Source organism: Lineus longissimus, chromosome 2 (assembly GCF_910592395.1).
Source record: "Lineus longissimus chromosome 2, tnLinLong1.2, whole genome shotgun sequence".
Classification (NCBI taxonomy): domain Eukaryota; kingdom Metazoa; phylum Nemertea; class Pilidiophora; order Heteronemertea; family Lineidae; genus Lineus; species Lineus longissimus.
Genome location: NC_088309.1, coordinates 2,557,860 through 2,584,066, shown reverse-complemented (window position 1 = coordinate 2,584,066; position 26,207 = coordinate 2,557,860). Strand labels below are relative to the sequence as shown.

The following is a 26,207-nucleotide window of genomic DNA, read 5'->3' as shown; positions in this document are numbered from 1 at the left end:
AAGACCAGCCAGGTGACTCAAACTGACTGTGGGATTCGAACCTGGAACCTCTTGACCACTAGCCAAGAGTCTGAATCACAAGACACAGTGGCTCCACAACTGATATCAGACAAGTCAAAGCGATTCTTTGACAGAGATTTGTCATCAAAGGGTTAAAACGGCCACTGCAACTTCCTTTATCAGCATTCAGCCATAATGTATGATTATTACCAAGACATCTTTCAGTTGTCTGAGACCAAATCGATTGGCCATATGTTATTTCTAAGAGATGAGATCATTTCTCATTTGCATGTTTATATGGTAATCATGCCAGTGAAATGAGGAATTACTTGGAGATTACCAAACAGTTCCATCTTACTGATGTGATCATCAAGTGTAGGAAGAGGTGCATCAAAAGATACAGAGTTGACCAAATCCCTTAATGATGGAGTGGGTGAGATGTGAAAATCACCTTTCCCTAAGGACTGCAAAACATTGGTGTGCATTTGTGTACCATTAGGTTTTTACATCAGGCCTTGGCAGCAGCCAACCCAAGGACTACATGCACACGTAATACCTAGACTTGATAACCAACAGTTTTGACTTAACCCCTTACTGCAGCCAGCAAGAATTAACCACTGGACTCAATGGATTCACTGATCTTGCACCAGAGATGACTAATGATAGAATGATAGCTTTTACTCGGCATCGATTGCCTCTGACACTGGGATTCAACTGAGCCGCTGCCATTTCCAGTCTGTTTGATTATGATATTCTGACTGATCTCATTCAGAACATGAGATCATCCATCACTTCATCTTCCAGAGATGTCATGGTGAGAAAGTGGAGTCAGGCTGCTATACATGAGATTTACAAATCAAATGAACTACAATTTGATCAAACAGAAACAGAGAAAATGAAATAAAAACACAAATGCTATGACATGCAAGATGGTCACCAATTTGAAGATTCCTGTATTAAAAACGCCGGCGCTATATTGAGAATGACTCACCAGCCCCCGCTAATGATCACTTTCCTTTTCTATATATTGATTTATTGCAACTGCTGGCACTGTTGCCATTTGAAAAGACGTGGCTAACGCTAATTAGTTGGATTGTTCATGTCCCTTCCTGTCCCCCTTAGAAAGGTCATCCGCCTTCAATATCCATTGCAAAATGGTTTAATTGGGAACTTTTATGTACATTTTCAGTTTTTCCTACAACTAAAAGAAATGCCAATGGTTGAGTTTTTCCCCTAACATCCTCTTCTTTCTCAATTTCAAAAAAAAAAAAATTTCAAAAAATATTTCCCGCAAGATTTTTGCCTTTTTAAAATTTCTTCTTCCAAAACTCAGCATCATCCACAAGTGGATTATTACTAAAATAACTTCATTGAGAAGTGCGCAATATTTGTTCATAATTGGATTGGACCAATATTTGGAATAAGTTTGCTTACCTCCTCTGAGTTTCCGTCGAGAATCCCACCATCTCCATCGACTGTTTGAGACGCTCAAACTCGTGTGCCTCATCCACGAATTCGCCATCAACACCTTCAAGAGTATAGCAGTTGCTCTGCAAGAAATCAAACATGAAGTCAAATCACATTTCAATCAATCGAGTTTGATACTGGACTGGAGGTATTGGTTGTCTCACCAAACACAGCTCAGGGGGAGTTGTCACTTCACCCAAAACCTTGGCCAGGTGAGGTTGGTCTTTTCCATTGTTTCCAAGGACAGTCGCCCTGACCATCAGTCTTAATTTCATTGCTCATGTGTGCACCATACTCGAGTGTCACACAAGATTGACCAGCAAGCCTTGAGACAAGAGGTCACAAAAGGACATCACTCCATGTCCAATCACCCCATCTCATCCATACCAATACACATCTTGGAGAAGATCTAACTTCCAAATTGACTGGCCACACAAAAATAGCGTGTCAATAATCAATAAAGTGCATCATGTTCACTAATTAGGAAGATTCGTTAGGCGACTGAGGACCGAGGCAAGTGAGCTTATCTGAAGAGTACAGGGATTGACCCAGAGGGGGATCGATGACACACATTCAGAGTCGCCTGAAGCAAGACACCATTCTGTTGTTTCTACCTTCTTTTTAACTCAACATTTGAAGCTTCTTGCTTTTTGTTGATGCAGTATGCTGTGATCATATTATGATGGAGCTATCATTCAAACTGTCCCATGACCAATGCATTCATCACCATGATCAGCATACTATTTCTTCAAGGGAAAGCTTTGCTCCTTTTTAGCTTTCTTGGCCAAATAAATGGCATTGGTGACATGGTCCATGGGGTTCAAATAGGTTTCCGAAGTCGACTCACCTGCTTTAGGTAGGTAAAATCTTGTGGTTCTGTAAGATGAAAGGTCGTCTTCTCTTGTTCACTAGCACCAGCCAACAGGTAATAAAACACATGGTAGTTCCTGAAGGGAAATAAAATGTTGGATCAAAACAAGCTTTGACGGGTTGGATTTTTGCAAACTTGATTTTTAAAGAGAAAAAACAAGAGAAAGTTAATAGTTTACAGAAACAAGTGGATACTATTTTAAACTGACGGTGATGCATGATAAGCTCACTTAGGAGAGCTAAATCACCGTCGAGCCCTATAAACAATACACGTACCTTTCGTTCGGCGCCTGGAATACAATTCTTGACTTTTCCAGGAGATATTTCTCAACAATTGCACTGAAATAAGAACAAAATAAATACTTTATGAACACCACAACAACTGTAGCATTAACAGGTTGAAACTGAGATCACAAAAAGTGAGATGGCTAATAAATTTGGATTCTTCAGACATCAAGAGGATTTGAATGGAAACGAAATCTAGGGCACATCTGAAGCCATCCATATTTTGACATGATACAATGCACCTACAGTATATTCAGGTAGTTCTGGTGTATGATAATGACCTGAGGCTCAGGTTTGGAACCCTGTTGGCAATAGAGCATATCCCTCATCATAACTATTCCTCCACAATAAACAACTGCTAACCCTGGAATGTTTATTCTGTAGGAGCTGGATGGATATTTGAATATAGCCATCCTTATTACGCTTAAAAATCAAACACAGTTCACCCAGAAATGGCAGTATCATCATAATTATGAGCATGAAACATGTGAAACCTGGCTTTATCATGTTCATCAGCAAAACAGCGGCGGAAAAAATTCCTTCTACACTCTGTGATGTTGGATATATTGAATTTATCACCATTGATACGCCCACGCGCAGAAACATGAGCTATTAATTGGGTTAGGTTCGGAACCAACTCAAAATTACATACACTGCTGTTAACATGTACAGCCATTATAGTACGCAACATAATTGTGGTTACTTTGCATTGGGTGTGATTGAGTCTAGCAGCTGTCGTAAAATCTCAACTATTAGTCTATGACTTTTAATACATATTACTGCAGTTTGTAGTCGGTAACAGTTATGGTCAAGTAATCCATGAAACACATCACACAGTATTTGTATCTGCAGAAGAAGCTCACATGCGTGCTGTGGTTTGCTTGATGTTGAAGAGTAAAGGGCCCCTCATTGTTACAGCAATGAGTAACTTTGGGGTCATAATTCAGAAAATGTTACTGAAAAGTAAAAGCAATACCTTCACTACTACTTCACAGGAGGAATTTACTCACAGCACAATCAACCACAGGATAATATTAGTGCTGGGTTATGAACAAACATTCATCACCATCTTAGCCATGATTCCTGACATACTTATAACACGCTTCACTGATGTAGCACGTCTGAAAGTAGCGCTGGTATTTCCAGAATAATCTTGCCGTGTGTGTGTGGTAGTTTGCTTGATCTGATTGTTGTGGACATGTTGCTCCAACTGAGCTAGCCGTTACATCAGGCGGAATTCAGCAAGAATTTCATCTCGCAGATGTAGCAAGTATCAAAATATCAATGGTGAAATGTCTATTACTGCAACATGTCAAGGCCAAAGTCAAGAGTCAAGCTTGGTTTGAGGAAACTTGCCCCCCCCCTGTTAGCTCTCACATGTCTTACATGTTGTGAAGCCTTCCACAAATAGTGGTAGCCTATAAACAATACATGCAATATGACACCATAACCTTGAAGAATGTCTGACATATTGAACATCACAAATATTGATGACCATTGATCAGTTTGGTTGCTTAGCTATTGACAAGAGGCTGCAATTTTTCAGTGTATTTGTGTTTGCTTTGCAGGGTGCATCTAAACGAATGCACTGCCAGTACATCTGTACATGTACTGATTGAAACAATGTGTTCCTTCCAAAATCCAAAGCAGACAAACAAGAAAGGTTTCTTCAATCAGCAAACTTCCTCAACTGTTAGTATCCCCTTCACACCTGTAGCAGTAGCTCATGGAGGAGTTACTCTTCTTGGCATCAGTAGCCTTGTATTGAGTACTCAACAAACATTACAACCTTCTCCCTCAGTGAGATTTGGGGTGGAAACAGCTAGGTGGAAATAGCGCTCCTGCAATCATGACATAACAATCACAGGTAACCTGGATCTCAGACACACTTTGTGAAATGGTTTGCCAAAGGTCACAAGCAATGTGTTCGGTTTGTATATGCGGAACTTCCGAACCAACTACCTGCCAGATTAACAGAACACTACAGGCTAAAGAGATTAGTTACCTACACAAGTGGTGCTAAATGAGATTCATAACCAGAAGAACCAAAACAAGTGAGCCACCACCATCAAGGTAGCTGGCTCTCAATCAGAATGCGTGTAGCGGCAAAATTGGCCACTGTTTTTATTCAAGGCTGAATGAGGAGTTGGTTCAGTGGTTGTTGAGAAGATGCAACCCTTCCACTCTCCATTGTAGGTAAATCAAATTGTTTTCATTCATTTCACAAAGGCACTCGGGAAGCAGCCATGTATTGGTTCAGCACGGGATGCTGATGAATACTTGCTTTATGGCACCATGAAATTCATCCAAAACAAAGCAATTCTTAACCATACATAAGCCAGGAATGCTAAACAATACTCCTGGGTCATGTATAGTCCATTAGGCTAGATGAAATTTACTGCTGGTTTTTATTTCAATCATGGTTCCTTGAATTGAACCTGGATGTTTGTGTACCAAACGCATAGCCACATACATTTTTAACAGTACTGCTAACTTCAAATACCACATGCACATCATGTACATGTACATGTACACGTCATGTACATGTACAAGACATCTACAGAACTTTCCAACTTCCCCTCAACTTGGCTGCTGGGGGCAGCTTGGAAGTTTTCCAGAGCCCCTCTGGTTCAGCCTAGTACCTAAAAGGCTGCTTTTGGAAAGGCCTGATTCAGCCACAGACCAGGTGAGGACTGTATCTAGAATTGGCACAGGCCGCTTTTTGGAGTCTTGTTGCTGTCACAGCAGTTGTTGCACAAGCCAAACAACACTGTTGACCAGGGCAAGCCTTGAGAAGGAAGACTCCAAAAGAGGTGATAACCCTGCTGTCTCCAAATGCAAGTTTTAAGTGCTTTTAGTTCAAAGTGCCCTCTGCCTGTATCACGAAAGCCTTGACTGACTGACCGTCAACAGCAAGCTGCGAAGAGCACCATTAGTGCTGGGCCAATACAGAAGTAGGGCTGGACTTCTATCAAACAAATATTTTGTGCTTGCCTCAGGACTATCATCATTAACATTAGCAATTCATATCCACTTAATGAGCAGCATTCTGCTACAATGTATGCACAATGGTGCAAGATCCAAGCTCGATAATTGTTTTTATATCGGACAATAATTGATGGTCTATTGAAGCAACATTCCTCAGAACGAAACATAGGCCCTCTGTGGTGGCAGTGTTAGTGTATCTGTTTACCCTTTTGCTGTGAAAGCCATTTTCATCTTTTAGCCTGCGCCAGTCCATGCTTAGCACTGTATAGCAATGCTGAGCGGCACCGGCACTGCACGTCACCGTAGCACAAGGGTGAAGGGGAGCCAATCATTTGTACAGAGTCACTGCATCCATTACATGCAGACACATCCAATCCCTCCTGCCTGATGTACTGACCTGGATTGTTGCATCAATTTAAGTTCCTGCAACATGCAAGCACTTTCCTTCCCAGTCTGAATATCTAACCCAAAAGAAGTGCCACTATCTAGGCTCAACTTACACCTGGTATGTAACACACACTAGTACAAACCATTCAATGTCATGAGAAAAACACATGACATGAACATTGCAGTGCATATCACATTAGTTTCTTCCCCTTTTTCTTTAAAATTCTTCTGCAGACTATGCCAAACATTCTAAGGTAATGTAAACGCCATGTCATTCTGTCAGGGAGAGACAAACGGCAGGTGAGGTAGACAGACCTACCTCACTTCATTGGCTGAAGGTAGTACAGTTGGCCTATTCACGAGTTGAACAACCTTTCGTAATCGTACTAGAATATAGTAGTACAGAAACCCAACCACAGCCTCCAAAATTGCAGTAAATTGACCATTTCAAGATCCACTCATGAAGACTTTTCTAACTTCCTGTCGCAAGTCTAGCCGGATAGCAGAAACAACAGGATGCCAGATGACCCATTTTCAAAAGAGGAGTCGTCTGTTGTTATGAAAATTACTTGATATCTGCAGGCATGGACCAATTTCAAAAGAGATTCACCAGATCAAGACCTTTCCATTTCCAAGACAAAGCATCCCAGAGCCGGCCACTAATACGCTCAGCTAGTGCAGACATCCCGCAAGTCTGTAAAGAGATTTACTGCCCTTCCTAATGACTTGTGTATTCATCCATTTTCTTAATGGGACATTTAGTTTCATGATTCCTGATCTGCGTGGATGATATGCGGCGTGGGCCGAAATCTATTCCAACAAGGATGAAGAGCAATGAAGTTGTGTAACGCTAGCTACAGGAGTCTTGAAAGAGGTGCATTACTGGGCATACTAACCACTGACTTGGAGAATAGCTATTCAGAATGGAGTTTATGGAAACGAGAACGAAGAACTACACACGACTTTAGTCAATATTCTGATCTCACAAATGATACGTACCCATGCACCATTCCATTTTCCCTATAGTTGACTTGAATGAATTTTCCAAATCTGCTTGAGTTGTTGTTATGGACTGTTTTGGCATTCCCAAAAGCCTGCAAAATGAAGACTTGTAACTTGTAACCAGAATCCCTGGGAATTACACCGGGACCCTGGGCATTTCATTTTCACTGCCTTCAAGCAAATAGGCAGAAACCATAGCATTGCTTGCCGATGAACAGTTTTTGTTGCAACTTTTCCATTGTGAGCTCAAGAGATACCCACTGTTCATTTTAGCAAATAGTGCAGTAAAAAATTAAAACAATGTCAATGATGTGCAGCAATCAGGAAAGTAGTGAGGGCTCCTGACTGATTTTACAGAAATTTATCAGTTAGCCAAAAAAGTGTTGCAATCGCACTCAAGAGCATCACAGGAGTGCAAGTGATTCAAAACTCAAGATAAGAGTCAGAGATTAGAGTCGTCATCTGACTTACCTCCAAAACAGGTCCAGCACCAAGTATAGTCTGTTCCACACCACTGCCATGTAATCCTTTCTGACTAATGGCAGTCAGGTGATGCAACAACAAGTTTGTAGACTCTGTTTTCCCCGAGCCTGATTCCCCAGATATCACAATACACTGGTTGCGTTTCTCGCGCAACATGGAGTTAAACGCAGCGTCTGCTATCGCAAAGATGTGTGGAGGGAGTTCACCAAGACGGCGATTCTGGTAGTTTTTCACAAATTTCGGGTTGTAAATAGGAAAAAATTTGAATGGATTGACAGCTATAAGAATTGATCCTACATAGGTATAGATATTCTCATCTTTAAATCTAGATTTCAGATTCGCTAGTAATGTTTTTTCGTTCAACTCTGGCAAGTTACACAAATCGGGGTATTCCTTGTTACTCCGCGACTGGAACAATGTAAGAAAGCTATCGATAGGGTTTGGTTCCGTTATTAATTCTGTATCCTTTTTGCGTAGATAAAAGCGATATTCCGTTGTTTGTTTATCCATGTTTTGCACGATGTGTTTTGGCCAGAGTAACTGTATCCGCACAGGATGTTCAGTGGGTTGTATACGCCTCTCCTTACAGAGTTGGCCAGAGGAGCAGAACACCTCCCCAAGCTCATACTGCTGCGGATAGAGAATGCGTAACTTCTCAGCCGCCGACAGCACAATACGGTGTGCACTCGTCTCCTTCTCAGCCTCGACAGAGACAAACTCCATCTCCTGGCTGAGAGGCCCCGTATACACACGAACCATATACGTCTCCATGCTTATCCGCCGATGCATGCCGCCGTTTTTTAAGACTTTCTCAGCCATTTGGGAGTGAGGATACCTCAGCATGGTTTTAATCGCGTCTCCATGGTTAGTGTTTCACCATCGCAGGGATGTCCAAGGAATTCATCTGCAAAGACAAAAGTATCAAATACGTAGAATACAATTGAAACATTGATTGATGTCGAGAAGTCAACATTTGCCGCAGCCAATCGAGCCCACCAGCAACTGGCCTTATGAATCACAAACGCACTCAACTCAAGTCAGACCCCTGAAAATATGATACCAGGCCATCTTGACAAAGCACTCATGATCGTGCAATTGCAGGATTGACCATTTATATCCAGTGTTCATTTCTGATTATGTTATATGAATCACAGCCAGTTCTGCTTTACTACTACAAGTGACATAGTTCAACAAACTGGCTGACAGGCTGCTACTAACCACACAGTTTAACAAACTGGGTGACCGGCGAAAATCAAATGAAACTCAAGGGAACGTTTTCAAATGAACTCGTACACCTCATGACAATAAATTCGAAACAAATTACACATGAATACACCAAGTAGCACACTGAGTACTACATGTGCTAGGCCAAGGTTGTTTTAGTTCACAGCTATACCATCATTCGTGTAATTCATCTATTAGTATCACATATTCCGTATCTTTATGCAAATAAAGCCAGATTGTCACAACTTAGATGACTTACAGATATGGTAGCAATCAATGTATATGATTTTACGACTGAGGAGCATGGCAATGATGCATCTCATCAATACTGGTCCATCTCAGATGAAGTTTCTCCCCATTACCTCCAATAAAATAACCACGACACTGAGCCACTGACAAAACTATAACACATAAGATGCCAAGTGGCCATCAATTTGGGACAAAGCCAAATAATTCCAATCCATACCTAACTGAATGAGAGATATTGGTGAAGAACGCAACAGGGCTAATAACTGATGTCCTTAACATGATAAATACTGGCTGAGTACAGCAACCTGGCTTATTGAGCCAGAAGATCGCATATAAATCACAGCCTTCTCGGTTCCTAGCGTAGGCTGTAACACCACTCTATCAAGGCATGTTGCCCGAGGCTGAGAGCTTCTATTCCTGTTACCACAACGACCATAGTATACAACCAACCCACGCATTTTGGCCAGCATTCTGGCTGAAGTTGATATAGTAGTAGGAGATGATCTCCATGGATCACCCATAAAACATCTTAGATCAATAGTGATAGGGCGATATCTTCCATTAGGGACGAGACTAAGTGCCCTCCATTGATTAGGTTGGGGATGGAGTAGTGACAGTGGCAAAGCGAAGTCAATGTGGATGTCATGTGCGCAGTAAATCATTGTTTACAGCATTTCACTGGTCATGAAGCAATGTGTATGTAATATTTCTAACAACACTGGGCATCCCTTGCTCAGTATCTGCCAGAGAGGCTGCACAACACATAATCCTCATGGTCACTGGAGGTCATTGTGGCAAATATTGTTGTTGACTAATATTACATAGAGTGGTAGTTTTTGGAGACACCATGTATGGTTGGGAATTTCAAAATGACCATAACAATCCTTACAGGTCTTATGCACTTACCAGCAACAACTTGGAACTCCAGTTTCAAAACGCCAATCCACTGAGTTTGTTAGTCCAAGACTCGAGGCAAACGTCTCAAGCATAAACTCATCAAAATCCCACAAAGATCCAAAGGATTTTACAACTTCACCAGGCGAGCACTTTGCAAATTCTACTCTGATCCGAATGCTGCAATATGTTACAACCCTGCACCAAGGTGGGCGACTTTCACAAATACAAATCAATTGATCATTCTATTTAAGGCTGGTTTCGATTGATTAGCTATTGAATACAACTAAACAATGATCAGCACCATAGACTGCGTGTGTCATCATGATACCTCAGGGGCAACGTGGGCTAGGGTTCATGAAACAATACGAACTCTCAGATGACTCAACTGGAGTTGGACAGGATTACCACATGCATGACATGAAGCTAAACAGGAAGGGAAATGCTCGAGTTCGGAACCCTTGATACTGTGTGTCCTCTATGAGTCAGGGTGACAAGGCCCTCGGGACAGAACAAATTCTACCATGTATATTCAGGTGTGGGTTGGTATCACTTGCAGTCAGAGTCAAGCAGCCAAAGATGGAGTGAAACCTCTCCTCGTGGACACCTCTGTTATTAGGACATACAACCAAGAACTTTGACTTTTGAAGTGCAGGTATTGATGAATAGGCCTATGCATACATTTTGAAGGTAAATGTAAACCCCTGCATACTATACAGCAAAATTGATGTCTTTCACCCCTTGAGAGAGGCATGCTTGGTGAAGTACAGCTGGCTGGGAACGTCTTACACATTTGGAAGGCCTGGGTACATGTAATGATCAATACTGTATGTATGTAAAGTGTACATTGTAGGCCTACATCATGTAGTCACGAGCAAACACTAGGTTTACATGACCTGAACTTGAATTGGAACCAGAGGCAAGTTCATTTTGGAAAAACAGTGTATTTGCTAGCGACATTAGGGCCGTTTACATGGGACTAAACCGTATGGTTTAAAAGTCTGGATTGGTGTGCCATGTAAACGCACATGAATGTGATCTAGTCTGGTCTGGTCTGATGAGGTCAAAAAAGGTTCTTCTCTGGAGTAGGATCAATGTAGACCTGGACCGATCTGGTTCGGTTTTGTGCATTAACTGAATCTGTATGTGGTCTTGTGAGGTCTGGTTTTTTTATTATAAGACGTCATAACACAATCCTACATAGTCCAGCAACGTGAAGTGTCTTGCTGACAGCACATGTACATTGACTCATGACACCACTCATCAATTTAAAAATGAGGCCATCAAATTGTGATCGGTCAACTATCGGTGTTGAGGAATGTTCAACAGTTGGTAGTGACTTCGTGGAAATCTGAGGGACAGGCAAGAGTACATCTAAGTTTTCGGTATGAATCATACACACCACCATTTTGATTTGAACTCGAAATCCTAAAGCAATTCAAACTCCTTCAAAATGAAGTTAATGCCTATTTCATAACATGGGAGGCCCTTCACTGAAGTGAAAGACAAAGAACAGACTCTAACCCTAGGAATTGGCATTTGAGTTCTAATTTCTTTGGGATTTCAAGTTCTAGGCAAAATGGTGGTCCAATGCTAACCCTCAATGAGCTCAACCTAGATAAAATTTTGATTTTATTTACAATTGTAATCCGCTATCATCATACCAATCATCAAATCTATCAGTGATAACAATGATATTGTGAAACTTTCACTTGTGTTTTCAGAAAAATAGATAGTGCGACAGACAGCATTAGGTAATAGCAAAGATAAAAGGCGAGCTTATATATTTTGAAATAGGTAACATTTATAGACCAAATTCATTTGTAAAGGACAGACCAGTTCTATGACATATGATCACTGTCTTAAACATGCACTTCCTCATTCCTGTCATTTATGATTCGGAATGCCCCACCCTTATCATTGAAGAGTGTATGTAATTGTAAGCCTACAACTATTGGTCTTGGACACAATGCAGTGATCATGTTTCAGTGAAATGTATTGAGAAAGACTGTCTCAATTATGTGAACATTTGTTCAATGCAGACTAGGTCATTTAACCATGTCATCACTTCACAAGTGATTAGTCAACTCTTCATACATCACAACCCCATAATTCAAGATTAGATGGTACCATACGTCACAGACATATTTAAGGAAGGGATGGTATCAATGATAAACATTTTGATTTCTGATTTTGAAGTTCACTGCAATATGAGATTGAGAATCACGAAGAAGTGATAAAAACACTGACAATCTATTCCAGATTCTGCATTTAAGACTGCCCAGATACTCAATTAAACCAGCCCTGACATGTTGTGACAATCCTCTCATGTCAATGGTGATACTAAAGCTTGGGGACGTGTACACCATTATCAGTGATATCTTCTGTCAGCTGAACAATTAAAGGAATTATGCTCATCCTCCTGTTGTCATCTGGTGTCTCCATTTATGAAAGGGCACAACACCCTCAGGCAGTCATTGTCTGTCAATGATGTCACCATGCAGTTATGTCTGTCATCAAATGTGCTGACCACCCTCATTGCACACTGAGATGACAACCCCATTGAATTTGAGGGAGGGGAGGACTAACTTGCAAACAAGATTCCAGCAGGGTTAAACCTGTTAACGTCATTCTAGATTGGTCAAGTTGGTGCCAGCTTAGAGCACATTGACCAACATAATCATAGTTTTACCTTGTTCTGAAAACGCTGAAAAAACACACCGGTGAAATCAGGATTGGCCACTTGTAAACAAGTTGTAATCAGCAGCAGCAGCAAGGCCTTTGTATGTGATTTTCCTCATAATGTAAGACAAGTTTGGTTTGGTTTGGTTTGTAATCTTGAAATTGCCACTTGGCCAATTTGCAGCATATTTGAAGCAAACATGGTATGGTACGTAAGAAAAGTTGATGTTTAGAAATACACTCGAAACAGTCTCACCTGTTGATATCAGTAACCCAAAGGATTTCTAAGAGTCTAAGTTAAGTTCATGAGGTAAGCCTCTATCGGATCCTGGAAAGAGTGTATGCCATTATTTATGATACACAAATAAAAACAATCTTACAGAACTCCATCTTCACTGAGATACTGTGATATTGGCTTACCTTGATTTTACCTTTCATCAACTGAACAGTTGCTTTCATCAGAGGAATGTGAAAGAAGTTTGTGTTATGCACAACCTTTATTACTAGATCAGGATTGGCCTTGGCCACTGCCCTGGGAAATGTGAACAACACTAAAAGCGTGAATTATCGCACATCAACCAATGGTTTCGTGTTGTCTTTGAAGTGACTGTGTCATTTAGCTTGCATTTGCTGATGAACAGGGGGAGCTGGAAACATCTGAAAACATGTTTTCATTGTAATTTCGTTTGTCATGTGAGTTTAGCTTCACTTCATGACTTGCAGGGGAAGGATCAATGGATGAATGACCTAATCTGACAGGTCTGCAGGTCATGTTTGGTAAGTTGAGGTCTTAGACATACCTAAACTGTTTTGCAAGCATGCCTACATGCATGTCATGTAACAGACATTCCCACAAACCAAATGCATAATTTACACTTGAAAAAGTCTAGAGAAACACAAAGGATTATTTTAAGATTATTACAGGCTTTAATGGACCATCTCAAAGACCAAATGTGTACAAATCATTGGAAATCCAGGACCAGAACAGAAGAGCAGTAGGCCCTCGTCAGCACGTCAACACCAGAAAGTATAGGGCCTACCATGTTTCAAAGTACAATGTAGGTCACATGTATACGGTCTACAATGTACAATAGGCCTACATTGTACATGTTCATACACTCAAAGAAAACACGGAACTGGGGCTTAAAATAATACCTTGCGACTTAACAAAAGTTCACTGAATTGCCATTTACCTAGAATGTTTTTATCAAATAGGGGCCTACACGGAATATGAAATACTCTCATTCAGGAACTTTTAAAAAGTATGCCAACACACTTGGCACACCGATGAGGAGCCCCCTTTCAAAGTTCAAAATCCAAAAAATCAATTTTATGTCCACACACTACCCATCAGACCAAATTAACTGATTGGATTAACAGAACATAATGTGCCAAAACACTATTTCCCAAAAGGTACCTGCCCTAAAAAGAGACCAATCATAATATTCTCTCCGCTGACTCTATGGAGTCTAATATGAGACAGAACTGTGGAAAAAATGGGTATTTCATGCCCCCCATCCTCAAGGTTTAAAGTGGGCCAAACATCTTGCAGAATATCATTGATTGATATGACAAAGACTGCCCACGTCAACCACACTGGCAACAATTGATTGTCAATGTGTGTGGGTCGTCACAATGAGGTGCATTCCTCTCATTTTAAAAGCCTCGCAGCAACATAGGCCTAAATCATGTTCACAATCAATGCTGACAATAGTAAAGAGATAATATGAAGAATCAATATATGTACTGCTGACAGCACTTGGTTTCAACATGAAATTCCATCATCAAATGTAGAATAGCAGTAGTTGGTGTAGTTATGATGCTCCTCCATGCCAGAGAATGTTGCAAATTATCTTGATGACTTGATAACTTTGATGCTTTTGAAAAGGTTGGTGATTGTGAATGTGAGGATTGTGACAACAAAAGAAATCATCAGTTACAAATTTTATCAGACAATAAATATTGATCAAACTACGAATATGAAAGCGAAGGTATGTGTTTCATTTTATAAAAACTGAGTATCGACCCCTCATTCCTTTCAAATACACTAGAGTGCAGTATGTATTACATCTATGGTTCAATACCATATGACACAAACCAACTGCATCGTGACCACCAAGGTGTTTGCATCTTATCATTCCCCTGGCTCAGTTTAAAGGGAGTATAGACCGTGAGGTTCTGGCTGAAACAATTGTTGAGTTGAAGAACTCCCTCAACGTCATTAAGTAACAGTGAGGATCCAATATGGGATAAATTCTGAAATGTACGTACTCCTATAGTCCTGATCTGTATGTAAACTTGATAAGTGTATACATCCTGCACTTCACACAATTCATGCAATTATTTGGAAAGGACCACATCCTGTTTCCTATCATTCATGTCAGTTGCTACAAATGTACATGGTCTATGTACTACTAGTTAAGAAGAGACATAACCTCAACCTTTCTGTTTTGGCCTTACATAGCTAGGCTTTGTGTTGAACCAGAATGCAATAGCTGTCATCGCACCAGTTGAAGGTAACCGTTCAGACTTTAAACAAACCTACATATAAATGTAAGGCAAACTAAACGAAAGAACATACATGTGGTACTGGTACTAGTAGTGCCTAGCGGTATGCCACTACACAGTATTTTGTTTGTTTGCTGGCATACAGCCTAGATGCTGGTTTGCACATCAGTTACTGGTAAGTTATAACGTTCTCCAGTCCATCCATGCGGCTCCTCCACCCCAACAGCAAAGACTTCCCCAAAAGGGATGAAGTGCGAGTAGCCTATTGCAAAAATGATTGGTTGACGAAACAATGGCCAGATTGGTTTGCTGGCCTTACATCGAGAGGGGTTTTCCTGTTTATCTTCATTTTTTAAGCTTAAATGCATTTGGGCTGGAATTCCTGGCTTTTTTCGAGGTAGCACACAGGGCCTACGTCGTACGACTACGTCATAGTCATCATAAGATCATAGGCTTGATGTACAGCGTAGCAGATCGGTCATGATGATGTACACACCACCAGGCACCAGGCACCAGGGAAGGAGCTGTCATGAGGGCATGCCAGCACAGTGAGATGATATCTACGTATGATCAGAGTATATCATACATAGATATCAATCAACCCACTATGATGCCAGTGCACTTCTGAGCCGACTGCACGTACATGACTCAGACAGTCGTAGTGCATGTGCTGTGAGCCTGTGTTAAAGTGTGTACACTACTGATAGTACAGTACACACGGAACCGTCAGAAAAATGACAACCGATCCAAAACAAACACTATTTTCTGGCTTTAATTAGATTTAACTTGTTAAAGTTAAAACATATTTCACTTACCAAATATCAGAGGATGTTAACTATAGTCAATATAGTCCAAATATTCACTTATGCTCTATGAAAATGTTGATTTAGATCAAGAAAATAACAATAACTTTACTTCCTTTGCTTGTTGGCTGATCATTCTGTGGTACGGCCTCGTTTTGGGATTTGTAGTAAATACGTCACAGGGGCTGAAGTCTATTAATAGATGGGGATGACCATGGCGTACATTAGCTCCACATTGTGTACATAGTGCATGGGTGGTGTAAAGTGAAAGATAGTCCCTCAAATCATAGAGTCCTTCACAAATATCTTTGACTGTTTATTGCTTCTCAGGGCCTGTATCTTGACCACCAAGGTTTTTGCATCTTATATCAAGATTTAAACCCAGCCCAGGGTTTAAATGGAGTATAAGGGCTGGGTTTATTTAAAGGGAGTATAAGGCCATTAGGTTTGGGGTTTGGCAGAAAACAATTGAAACACTCTTGATCTAGCCTCACCCCATCCTTCTGCCCACAACCCAATTAATAACCGGAAGCAAAACTGTGCATATCAAGTTAGGTAAAGTGCTTCGAACTCAAATCTGATTGGCCCTAAGTTTTCAGACAAGATTCCACCCAAGATGTGCCTTTGTCTTTGCTTCTATACTGCTTGCTGTGAGATTGATGCGACACTTCAGTATGCGGAGTAGTACCTGTACATTGTAATATCCACTTTCGTGGGCTACAATGCTCCCAACAATCTCTTGGCTTTCTCTCTGGTTCTTTATTCTATGAGGAGACGTCGGTCGTCACAACCCAAGTCACGACCTGCCTTTCTTCAAAACAGAGACCCTGATGAATGCTCAGGACCTGCTAGAAATATTTTTTGTGGTTCATTGCTGTCGTCCTAACAGTGAGATATGCATTCACACTGAATCTATTAAAATTGCAATAGCAATTTCCATTGTTCCTGTGGTCGAATAGCACAACCAGTACCCCTTTGTCCTGAACTCCTCTCATTTAGCATGCACATTTGTCCTTGGCCAAGCTCTTTTAGTCAACACGCCAATCCGTTCTAAGCCAAAGGCTCCAAGGCCAGGCATTTTTTGTAGCCCAAGTTTTCCATTGAGTTATCCCCTCATCAGTCACAATGAGCACAGGCTGAGAGGGGTGAAGATGTGCATCTGTATCATGATGCAATAAACATCTGGAGAAGACGTCTGTGTTATTCAGGAAAACAAGACAACTCTTATTACCATAAATGAACACAATTTTATTCAGACTTCAGATTAAAAGAAACCTTACATGATACCAAAACTACAGTGGGAGTCAAAAATCACTCCAGGCCGCAACTGGCCACTCGGGATCAATCAAACCAAAACGGCCTCAGCTCTAAATGTCATAATAGAGACATTCCAGAGTCATAACCTTTTCACCAGTATTCTTCAGTGTTTACATCAATGATGATTATGGATCGACTCTGAGCTGGTTTGGACTATAAAACCAACTAAAAGTCAGTGCATTATCATCACTGTCATCGCTGAGTTATTCTGCCTTTACCATATAACCAAGAAATAGCCTGCGATGATCTAGATCATCATCTGATGTGGTCAGGAGCATACATACATGTATACCCTCCTTTGAACATCCAGTCTCAAACAGAAGTTTTCTCCTGTCTATAGTATTGTTTACATGATAGTTAATGATTGGGCACTAAAAGAGCTAAAATACAGGCAATTGTCTCCAGTCGTTCAAATAAACATGTATACTAAATGCAATACTCTTGTAACAATATTGTACAATACATGTTCACCAATATTTTGGGTTGACAACATGCATACAAGTAATTATGATTATATTCATATATTACCAAAAGTTTGATATTTCTTCTGGTGAACAGAACTAAGGCATTACAACTTAGTATAAAAAAAAAGGAAGAATGTCCGTGTATTTACAAAGAACTAAATAAACACTGCAGTCTTACTTATTCTTAACATTTGAAGTAGAACTGCGATCGCACCCAGCTTTCCCATTGCCCTGTAAATTTCATAACAATGACTCAATTGAAGAGACAAAGCACGATGCATAACAAACACTTGTTAAAAATTACCTAAGAGATTCAATAACATTACTTCAGGAAGGCAGTATACCCAGTAAAAGTACAAAGGCAGACGACAGTACTCGTCACTACCCTTATTCAGAAGCAAGACCAGTCTAAGTCGCCACAGGTTCCATATTTACAAAATAAATGCACTAATCTGTTATTCTTGATCTAGATGTCGGAGGTTATTGTCATATTATTGTAAATTCACATGTAAGACGTAGTCCTGAAAACAGAAATTTGATATTAAACAAAGATAGAAGTTCTGTCAAAAACACTTAATTTTCTCCAGTTTAAGAGAAAAGAATTTGTCTTAGGTTAAAATCAAAGATTGAAATCCATGAACCTGCTAAGACAAAGATCTAATACTAGTTGTAAACAGGAACAGGTTTGTTTTCTCTGCATCTTCTGCTACCATTGAACAATTGACGACCAGGAGTACATGAATTGAATAAAAATGTTCCCAACTGATGATTGGCCTACCTTTTTCTCGACAAGTGTAGCACTGACCACCATGTTTTGAACTGGCATTTTCCCAGCTGAAAATTGAGCAAGGAACAAGCAATGATAACATGTGTACAAACCCACATGACAAACTAAGGTACCACACTAACTCATCAGATTTACATCTGCCTTTCATCATATGAATATAAAGAAAGTGGAAGGAGTCGAGGAGCAGCGGTATACTTGTTCTGAAGATGTTCAACTCCATCTAAATATCATGGATACAAACTCCAGTCTGGTCGCCACTTTGTCTATGCCTTATCTAGGCGGAAATTACACTGACAGGTCAACAGTACCCAACCAACCCTAAAATGACGCTCAATCATCATCTACTTACATATCGTACAGAATGGAACAGCCATTGGTAGCACCTTCCAAAAGACCTCTGGCACCTGGCAGATATCTGATCGTTTCACCACATCTTCTCTGCCGTAGTCGACGCACAGAATCCTGGCAAAGTCACTCGGTAGGTCCTCCATTATCCAGACCCTGTGGAAAAGAAAACCATTTACTGGCAAGACTCGTGATAAGGTAACACTTTATGATGAAATGTGGCATCACTACTGAGTGAACAGAAGCTTATAATTTCAATGAAGTACTGACTACCGTGAGAGAAAATTCCACACCAAGCGGGTAGCATGAAATGGTGGCTACTCCAAATCAAGACAACATCAACAAACTGGAGGGAGAACAATAAGTTGCCATCTTCCGACTAACACCGGGCCTGACATCTTCTCAGTCTCAAGGGTGTCCTTACTAGAGAGGTTCTACTGTACACACCTATGCCATTCTTTCTCATTCCGTACCATACCACGTGAAAAGGTAGGTGGAACTGGAGTCTTGAACGGGATCTTCTGAAGTCCTTCTCTAACCTTCTGAAACAATCTCAGCTCATCCACCTGCAAACAGAATGATGGTAAGTTTAATAAATCTACCAGTACCACACAAGATATAATGGCAGAATTGTATAGCGCTTTCCATTGACCAAGGTTTGTGTCAAAGCGCTTCACAACAACTGTCACTACTTTGTCTCCATAGAGCCAGTCTGGGGAATCAGCGACAGCCATCACTTGAGCATACATCTGCGCTTGACCTGTCAAGGATGAACAGGTGAGCAGGCTGGAGTTCGAACCCACAACCCTTGGTTTGAGAGTCAAGGCACCTTATTGAGTACACCACCATGCTCTAAGTATTAAGAGGAAGAATAGTCCTTGTAAAATTAAAAATGAATGCCTACCATGTACTGAACATGACCCCAGAAGTATGTTTTATCCACCACTGATGTGACCAACAGGTCAAAACGGTTCCGTAGAAATCCCTCGATGTAATACGGACTTCCACAGGTAGCTGCCATGTCCATCATACTTTCATATTGCATCACCTTTGGAAGTGGCATGTTGCGGCCGCCAGAGAGCACCGACATACCTTGAAATGAAAGCTTAGTTTTGACAAGGATTATAGATACAATACAAAATTTGGACACTGCCCTTAAAGCTGCTTGTTCCAATGTGAAATGAAAGCATATCGTAAAAGCTCTGAACCAGGATGAATATAATTTTGTAACATCCTTTATATCATCACAGATAAACGGTTTTCTTCAAATCACGGCCAACGTGCTGGATGGATTTGGCAATCTTAGATTGCCCGAGATTGCCTAATCAGTAGGGACTGGAAAGATTGAAATCTCCACAACTGCCAAAAAATGGTGATAATCAAGGCATGTTCATGTGCTGCGGACAACAGAGGAGAGTATTAGTGCCAAAGCCCTGAAAATGGATGAATATACTCTGAGGCTTATCCTTACCACCGCAGACCGTCATGGCCCTACTTGAGTAGGCTTCCTTTTCCTCCTGCAGTAAGGCAGCAAATGTCTCCACTTCATTCTTACTGATGTCCACATGGAGGGGCTGACCGTAGAAGAATGAGTTATTCAATTCCCTCACTGCTTGCTCGGCAGAAATGGCACTGCTGATCTTAACAAACGCTTGTGTTCTGAAAATTTAAATTTTTAACAAACATTGACATGGAGAGGAGGTGGAGCCGACATGAGAGCAGATAACACTGGAGATGCAAGTCCTGTGTCTGCAAGGGTCCTACATGTGTGTTCATGAAAGTGACTGTGACAACTGTAAAACGTGTTGTGTTTCAGTATGGTAAAATAAAAGAATTGAATATTCTACTCACATCACTGGATGTCTCTTAATACTGACTGATCTTGCCTGGTAAGGGCGGAAAAGCGCCATCAACATTTCCTGCAAATGGATGATTAACACTCAGGATGGAGTCCAAAATGGGAAGCTGATATAAATGTCTAGCGAATCTAGTGGCCAGAGCCAGTTCAGCTCTCGTTTTCGTCATAACCTTAAACTTGTGATATGGGATGTTTTTTGCTCATAGAGGGAATACTACTGCATCTCAAATGATTATTTCAGAATCGTTTTTAGCAGCTGAACTCATATCTTACCACTGTCGTCTGCCACGGGAAATGTGAGACATACACTGTCACACCACGTTCAATGCCGCTGCCAGCAAGAGAAAACGAATCACTGTGTGAAGCAAGGCCATCATCAAAGTCTGTTCCCAACTCTGGCATTTCCTCCTCAAGCTCTGGCATCTCATCACTATCATCAAGTCCTGGCATATCATTGCAAGACCTTGCACCGTTTTGCACATGCCCATTCATGTGAGAGTTATTTCTTCTCTTGTAACCTTTATAATTTTTCGAGTGTAGCGACTTCTTTTGTGTGTGTTCAGCTTGACCCTTTTTGCCTTTTGAGGTCGTCTCCTCCGGTCTCCCCTCAAGGTTTTTACCTCCTTGCTTATTTTTTAATATTTGATCATCTCGTCTACTTTCACATTTCTGCTCCTCTTGTTTCTGACCCTCTTCGACTGTTCTGTGCTTTAGGTGGTTGGTGGCCACCAACTCTAGATGCTGCGCCCGTTCTCTGGCCCGATCAGCATTGAAGTCAGCATCACGAATAACGTTATCTAAAACTGCAGAAACAAATAGTAAATTGAAATCTTAAAGATATCAGCCAAGAGCCATAGTGATCTAAATAGAAGACATCCAACTCATAATCAAAGAGTTTTAGGGATGAACACAGGTCTTGCTGCCATGTTCATCCTGCAAGTCAAGCAACCTCCCCCGCTCATCAGATTTCAGGGGCCCAGTGCTAGCTCCAAAGAACAGTCATTATGGGCCAACAAACTACATGTCCTGCCTTTGCTTACCTGCAGATGGCCGCACATCAGGTTTTGAGTGGCTTTCCTCTTTGGCCCACTCAAACCGAAGTGGGAGATAAAGTGCTCTGTCCTCCATACATCTTTCAACTCCTTCTCTTGTTGCAAATTTGGCGAAGCTATAACTGAAACGTGACAGTCAGATCAGCAAATCATTATCATTTAAGAGAGAGAAGAAAGTTTGGCAACCTTTGTGGTGTCAGACCTATATGGTTTGTCAACAGTTCTCTGCCACAGGACTGAAGTTATATAGTTAAGGCATGTTGAAAGCAGAAAAAGAAGAAAATCCATTGATACATGAGCAAAAAAACATTCCCTCACCCTTTGTCTGAAATGACCCTCACTTGTTCTACCTGGTACTTCTTGAACATCTTCTCGATATCCTCCTGAAAAGAGCAAGGAAAGGACATTGTTAAAATTAGTGAGAAATCCCTATGGGTTTGTTCAGTCAGTACGTACACATAACTTTCTGACTTTTCAGTTCTCTCTTATGATTTGGTGCCACCCACTATTAGTATGACATCTTAAACTTAGCAGAGTATGCATCACATTCTTGATAATGGGCAATGGTGAAAAAAGCCAGGGAACTCCAATCAGCTGGAAGAGACTCTCAACATGTGCCCTAGTCTTCAACACCACAGGCACTTCCAATAAGATGGAATGTTCACAAATTTGAAACAAGTGGGCGAGTTACCTTAGTTTTCCCAGATTCCCTCAGATTCCCAATGAATAACGTCCTGCTATTGTGGAGTCCAGAACTAGTTGTACTACCAGAAGAATTCCTGGACTTGTCTCTCTCCCCCAAGTGTCGCTTCTCCTTGTTGTTGTTGTTATCACGTGGCGGTGTCTTCACAGTTCCTTCCCCTGAAAGAATTTAAAGAGAAAGGTAAGGTAATATTTTATTTATAGAATGGGTCAAGATGGGGACCCATTCAAGAGTTTGAGCTAAAGTGACAGAGTGGGTTATGCTGAATGCCCCCCTGCTGAAAGCTAACTTAGGACATGAACACACTTCTATTCAATCAGAAGAGAACGTGCACTGTGTTTATAATTACCATAGTAACCAGCCAGAAGACCCAAGTTCTGCTCCTTTACAGGTGTTTTGTCTTCCTGTGGGTTACCAGTACCCAACTTTTGTTCGTTTCCAGTGCCTGGAATATTGTTGCTATGGTCTCCATGCATTTGGTCGGGCTTCCCCTTGTTTTTGGTATCGTTGAACTGACGACTCCCACTTTTCTCCTCAGGAATAAGAACGCTGTACTCCTCACCAAAGATATCAATGGCATTGCTTGCACTCTCCCGTGACCAGTACCGAATAAACACATAACTGTAAAACAGACACATCAAGCAATCAATCTAAAACAGACCAAGAAGGCTTTATTGTTAAAGTGTTTTTCAAACCCCTCATGGCACTGGTGGCATGTGGGTGATCTATTTTAAATTTGCTGAATGCACACAAAGATGGAACTTATTGCATTGTAACACAAAGAGCATGTCCATGAGCAGCTCCTTGCCACCCCTGTACAGTGGCTGCCATAGAACGATTGGACACAGTATCTGAATCAGTGAAAACGGTTACCATCCTAATAAGGAGAAATGGCCAGAGATGTGAAGAGTATTGATGACTTACTTCTGTGACATTCCTATTTCTGCTACTTCTCCCGCCTCGGCGAACACATCAAGGAGATCTTCTCTTGACTTGTCTCCCGAATTTTTCTTTGGAAAGCAGATCGCCCACATTCCCTTCATATTTGGACTTAGACCGCTCTTCATATCTGAAAAGACATACCAATGAAACAGTTTAAGGCAATCTCTCCTACATATCAGCAAGAAAACATTAATCATTAGGGAATATAAAGACAGTAAAAGTTAATGATTAAAGGGATTTTACTGCAACCAGTAGTACTACTATAGGTCAGGAACATGTACGTTGAAAGATGAGTGATAACATGCATGAATGTTTTATAAATTGGTTCATGGACAATGATGATTATATTGAGTATTAAAACACCAATCACACAATGAGAACATACCAATTTTGTTTTTAGAGGATGACTTTTGGACAGTTTTGTCTCCTTTGTCTCTATTTTCTTGTGATCTTCCCTTGTTATCGGATCCCTTAGAACGAGCATCCTTGCTTGAACTACCCCCAGATTTTAACCCTGACAAAGAGAAGTCCCAGAAAAATACAAGATGCTGCAAAGATCTTAATAATAATATTCTTCTTGATAAGAAGGACGTATTATATAAAACCCAGGTAGCAGAAAAATTAAGAAACCATCACCTCCACATCTAAAAATATACAACAAAACATACAGACAGACGCACACAACTCAACCATATCATACGTGGCTTTTACGTTTTGTCACGAAATTGGGAAGTAATTATTATGAATTCGATATAAATCGCATCAGAATTTCCATAAACGAAATGTTATTATCTTGAACTTTCTTAAGAAGATTTTACTAATGCTAAACAAAGATTCCTACATATGGAACAGATCATAAAGTTGTCCTCAAGCCAGTCAAGGTGACTTACCACTGGCTTTCCGAGCACCAACTCCGACATAGGACGTTTTGTCAAGGACCCCGAAAAAATATGCATCATTCGTCTTTGGATGGTATTCTATCCTGAAATATTGTGCAATGAATGGAACATCTACTTAATACGAAAAACGCATTAACTGTGGGGCTCAGAAAAATTTGTGTTTCTGGTCATCTTTTAAAAATGATTATGGTATGTTTCCTCTTCTAAGTTTACACTAATAACCAGCAATATTTCATTGAACTTCCACAAGAAGACACATGTATGTTTGTACAAGGGTCTTTGGTTACAGGGCTATCAATTACATGTACATTTGTACATGAATTTGGGCACTCCCTGAATTAAAAAATTTGGGCACTTCTATTCTTATCAGAACTCTATTGGAATTACTCAAGTTAAGTGGAGGAAACTTCACATTGCATCAATTCCTGGGAACACCCAATTGGTACGAATTTATCAACTTACCGAGCTACATCTGGCATGGTCTCCAACAACTCGACGAGGTTCTGATGACCAAGTGCTATGTAGTTGAGCGGCTTCATAAGCAAATCCCTATAATGCTTGATGAACCTGTGTTGAGGGATGCCTTTGCCATCTGTTTGTGAGAGCAGCACTGATCGTACCTCCTTCTTCAGAGTCTCCATTTGCTCTGAAGTAGCCATCTTAGAATCTGAAATGACAGAACCTACATGTTGCACAATATGTCACTTCAGAACTTCAGTCCCAGATATGATGATGGTACGGTTTGACAAGTTGGGGAGAAGTCTTGCGTGTAATGGATATGAACTATATAGCCTCTCCTTCATTGAAAACACTGTGTTGGGCTCAAACGCAGTGCAAATCATGCGGCCTGGCCTGGTCGTTCATTCTCTCGGATGAGTTTACTCATTGCTTCCTAGAACAGTAAGTTTCAAGTTAGACAAGATCAAACAGTGGAACCACATTATATAATGCACTTTATTTTGCAAGCATGCTAACAGCAAGAGCACAGGGGAAATCATTGACGGCGTTGTAGGTTAGACACTGCTGCTCAAATGATTTTACATATTCTCCTCACAACCCAAATGTCACCTGCAGAAGAAAACCTTACATGGGGGGCTTATTCGTTATGCATTTCTTTGCAGTGAATTAACGAGTAGGCCTAAACATCATCTCTCCGACACTTGGGAAACGCATCCGAGAGCATCTCAGTTTCAAAATTTTCCTGGAAACACTTATGAGATGAGATGTTCCCTTCGAAATCGACCAAAGTTTGTGAGGGACCGAGTTTCGTCCGAAAATAGAGAACTGTTTTACACACAAATGGCAAGGCACATGCAGCATGCAGGTAAACGTCAACGGGTCATTGTCGGACGTCAGCTCGCCAAGAAAACCAAAGGAATCGAAGGATTCATTGAACTCATCAACACATCATTAATTTTCAGTGAAGTTCAACTGTATTCCTAGATAAATCACTTTGGTATGTAGAGAGTAAGATTACAATTAACTCACATTAAAAGTTTGAGTTCAGGGGAGGTAGAGTTGTTAGTTGGTTTAGGAGCGCCATCACCTAGCTTATAGCGAGCAATTAGTACACTAAAATTTCAGTGATGGACGTACAATATGCGTATATTACGGTAATAGTTGCAAGTATTTGGCATTTTAGCATTTAGAGTCATACTTCGTGTTATAATAACTACGTTGTAATCAAATTGCTCAAAATTGATTCATGAAAAAGGCGGTTGGGCAATATTAAGCAAACAGTAATTGAAAAAAAGTGTAATTCCATTAACTGAATATTGTTTTTGACATTTTAGGCCTACTTTTCCGTAAACCACGAGAACAATGTATGTGAAAAAAACAACACAAGTGAGTCGCCGAGTATATAGTAGTAGTAAGGTAAAGAAAAGCTCGGTCTCTAAGGCTTGGTGGTATACTGGGGTCCGTGAGCGTTGACAGTCTAGTGGCGCGGCCTACGGATAGATCGAGAGGGCGGTTTGGGGTTCCGCCGACGGTGCTCGC

General features: G+C 40.8%; 2 protein-coding genes across 30 annotated transcripts in view; both read right to left on the bottom strand.

Annotated features, from left to right (window-relative positions):
* The window catches only part of LOC135501097 (unconventional myosin-IXAa-like), a 53,093-nt gene extending 37,120 nt beyond the window's left edge, over nt 1-15,973 (bottom strand). For 26 of the 27 annotated variants that reach the window (XM_064792984.1, XM_064792920.1, XM_064792906.1 and 23 more), the window contains exons 1-6: nt 15,855-15,973; nt 7,471-8,386; nt 6,997-7,091; nt 2,614-2,676; nt 2,315-2,414; nt 1,435-1,550 (exon numbers count right to left, since the gene is read on the bottom strand). In XM_064792984.1, coding sequence (XP_064649054.1) covers nt 1,435-1,550; nt 2,315-2,414; nt 2,614-2,676; nt 6,997-7,091; nt 7,471-8,325 — 1,229 coding nt within the window. In that variant the 5' untranslated portion in view covers nt 8,326-8,386; nt 15,855-15,973. Of the gene's footprint in view, nt 1-1,434; nt 1,551-2,314; nt 2,415-2,613; nt 2,677-6,996; nt 7,092-7,470; nt 8,387-9,861; nt 9,928-15,854 lie in introns of those variants that run through there. The other variant, XM_064792912.1, reaches the window with a different exon arrangement.
* A 1,113-nt stretch (nt 15,974-17,086) lies between these two features.
* On the bottom strand, nt 17,087-25,751 carry LOC135483511 (uncharacterized). Of its 3 annotated transcripts, none has more exons than XM_064764471.1 (17): nt 25,698-25,751; nt 24,672-24,876; nt 24,201-24,292; nt 23,696-23,824; nt 23,293-23,437; nt 22,718-22,989; nt 22,357-22,526; nt 21,984-22,048; nt 21,654-21,787; nt 20,887-21,416; nt 20,607-20,674; nt 20,227-20,414; nt 19,660-19,847; nt 19,203-19,321; nt 18,760-18,911; nt 18,402-18,457; nt 17,087-18,144 (listed from the first exon to the last, which is right to left on the bottom strand). In XM_064764471.1, exons 2-17 carry the CDS (start codon nt 24,866-24,868, stop codon nt 18,115-18,117), a joined length of 2,535 nt encoding a protein of 844 aa, XP_064620541.1. In that variant the 5' UTR covers nt 24,869-24,876; nt 25,698-25,751; the 3' UTR covers nt 17,087-18,114. The 3 variants fall into 3 exon arrangements, with proteins under 3 accessions (XP_064620541.1, XP_064620542.1, XP_064620543.1); XM_064764472.1 differs by lacking the exon at nt 25,698-25,751 and adding an exon at nt 25,297-25,374; XM_064764473.1 differs by lacking the exon at nt 23,696-23,824.
* Nucleotides 25,752-26,207: the final 456 nt, after the last annotated feature.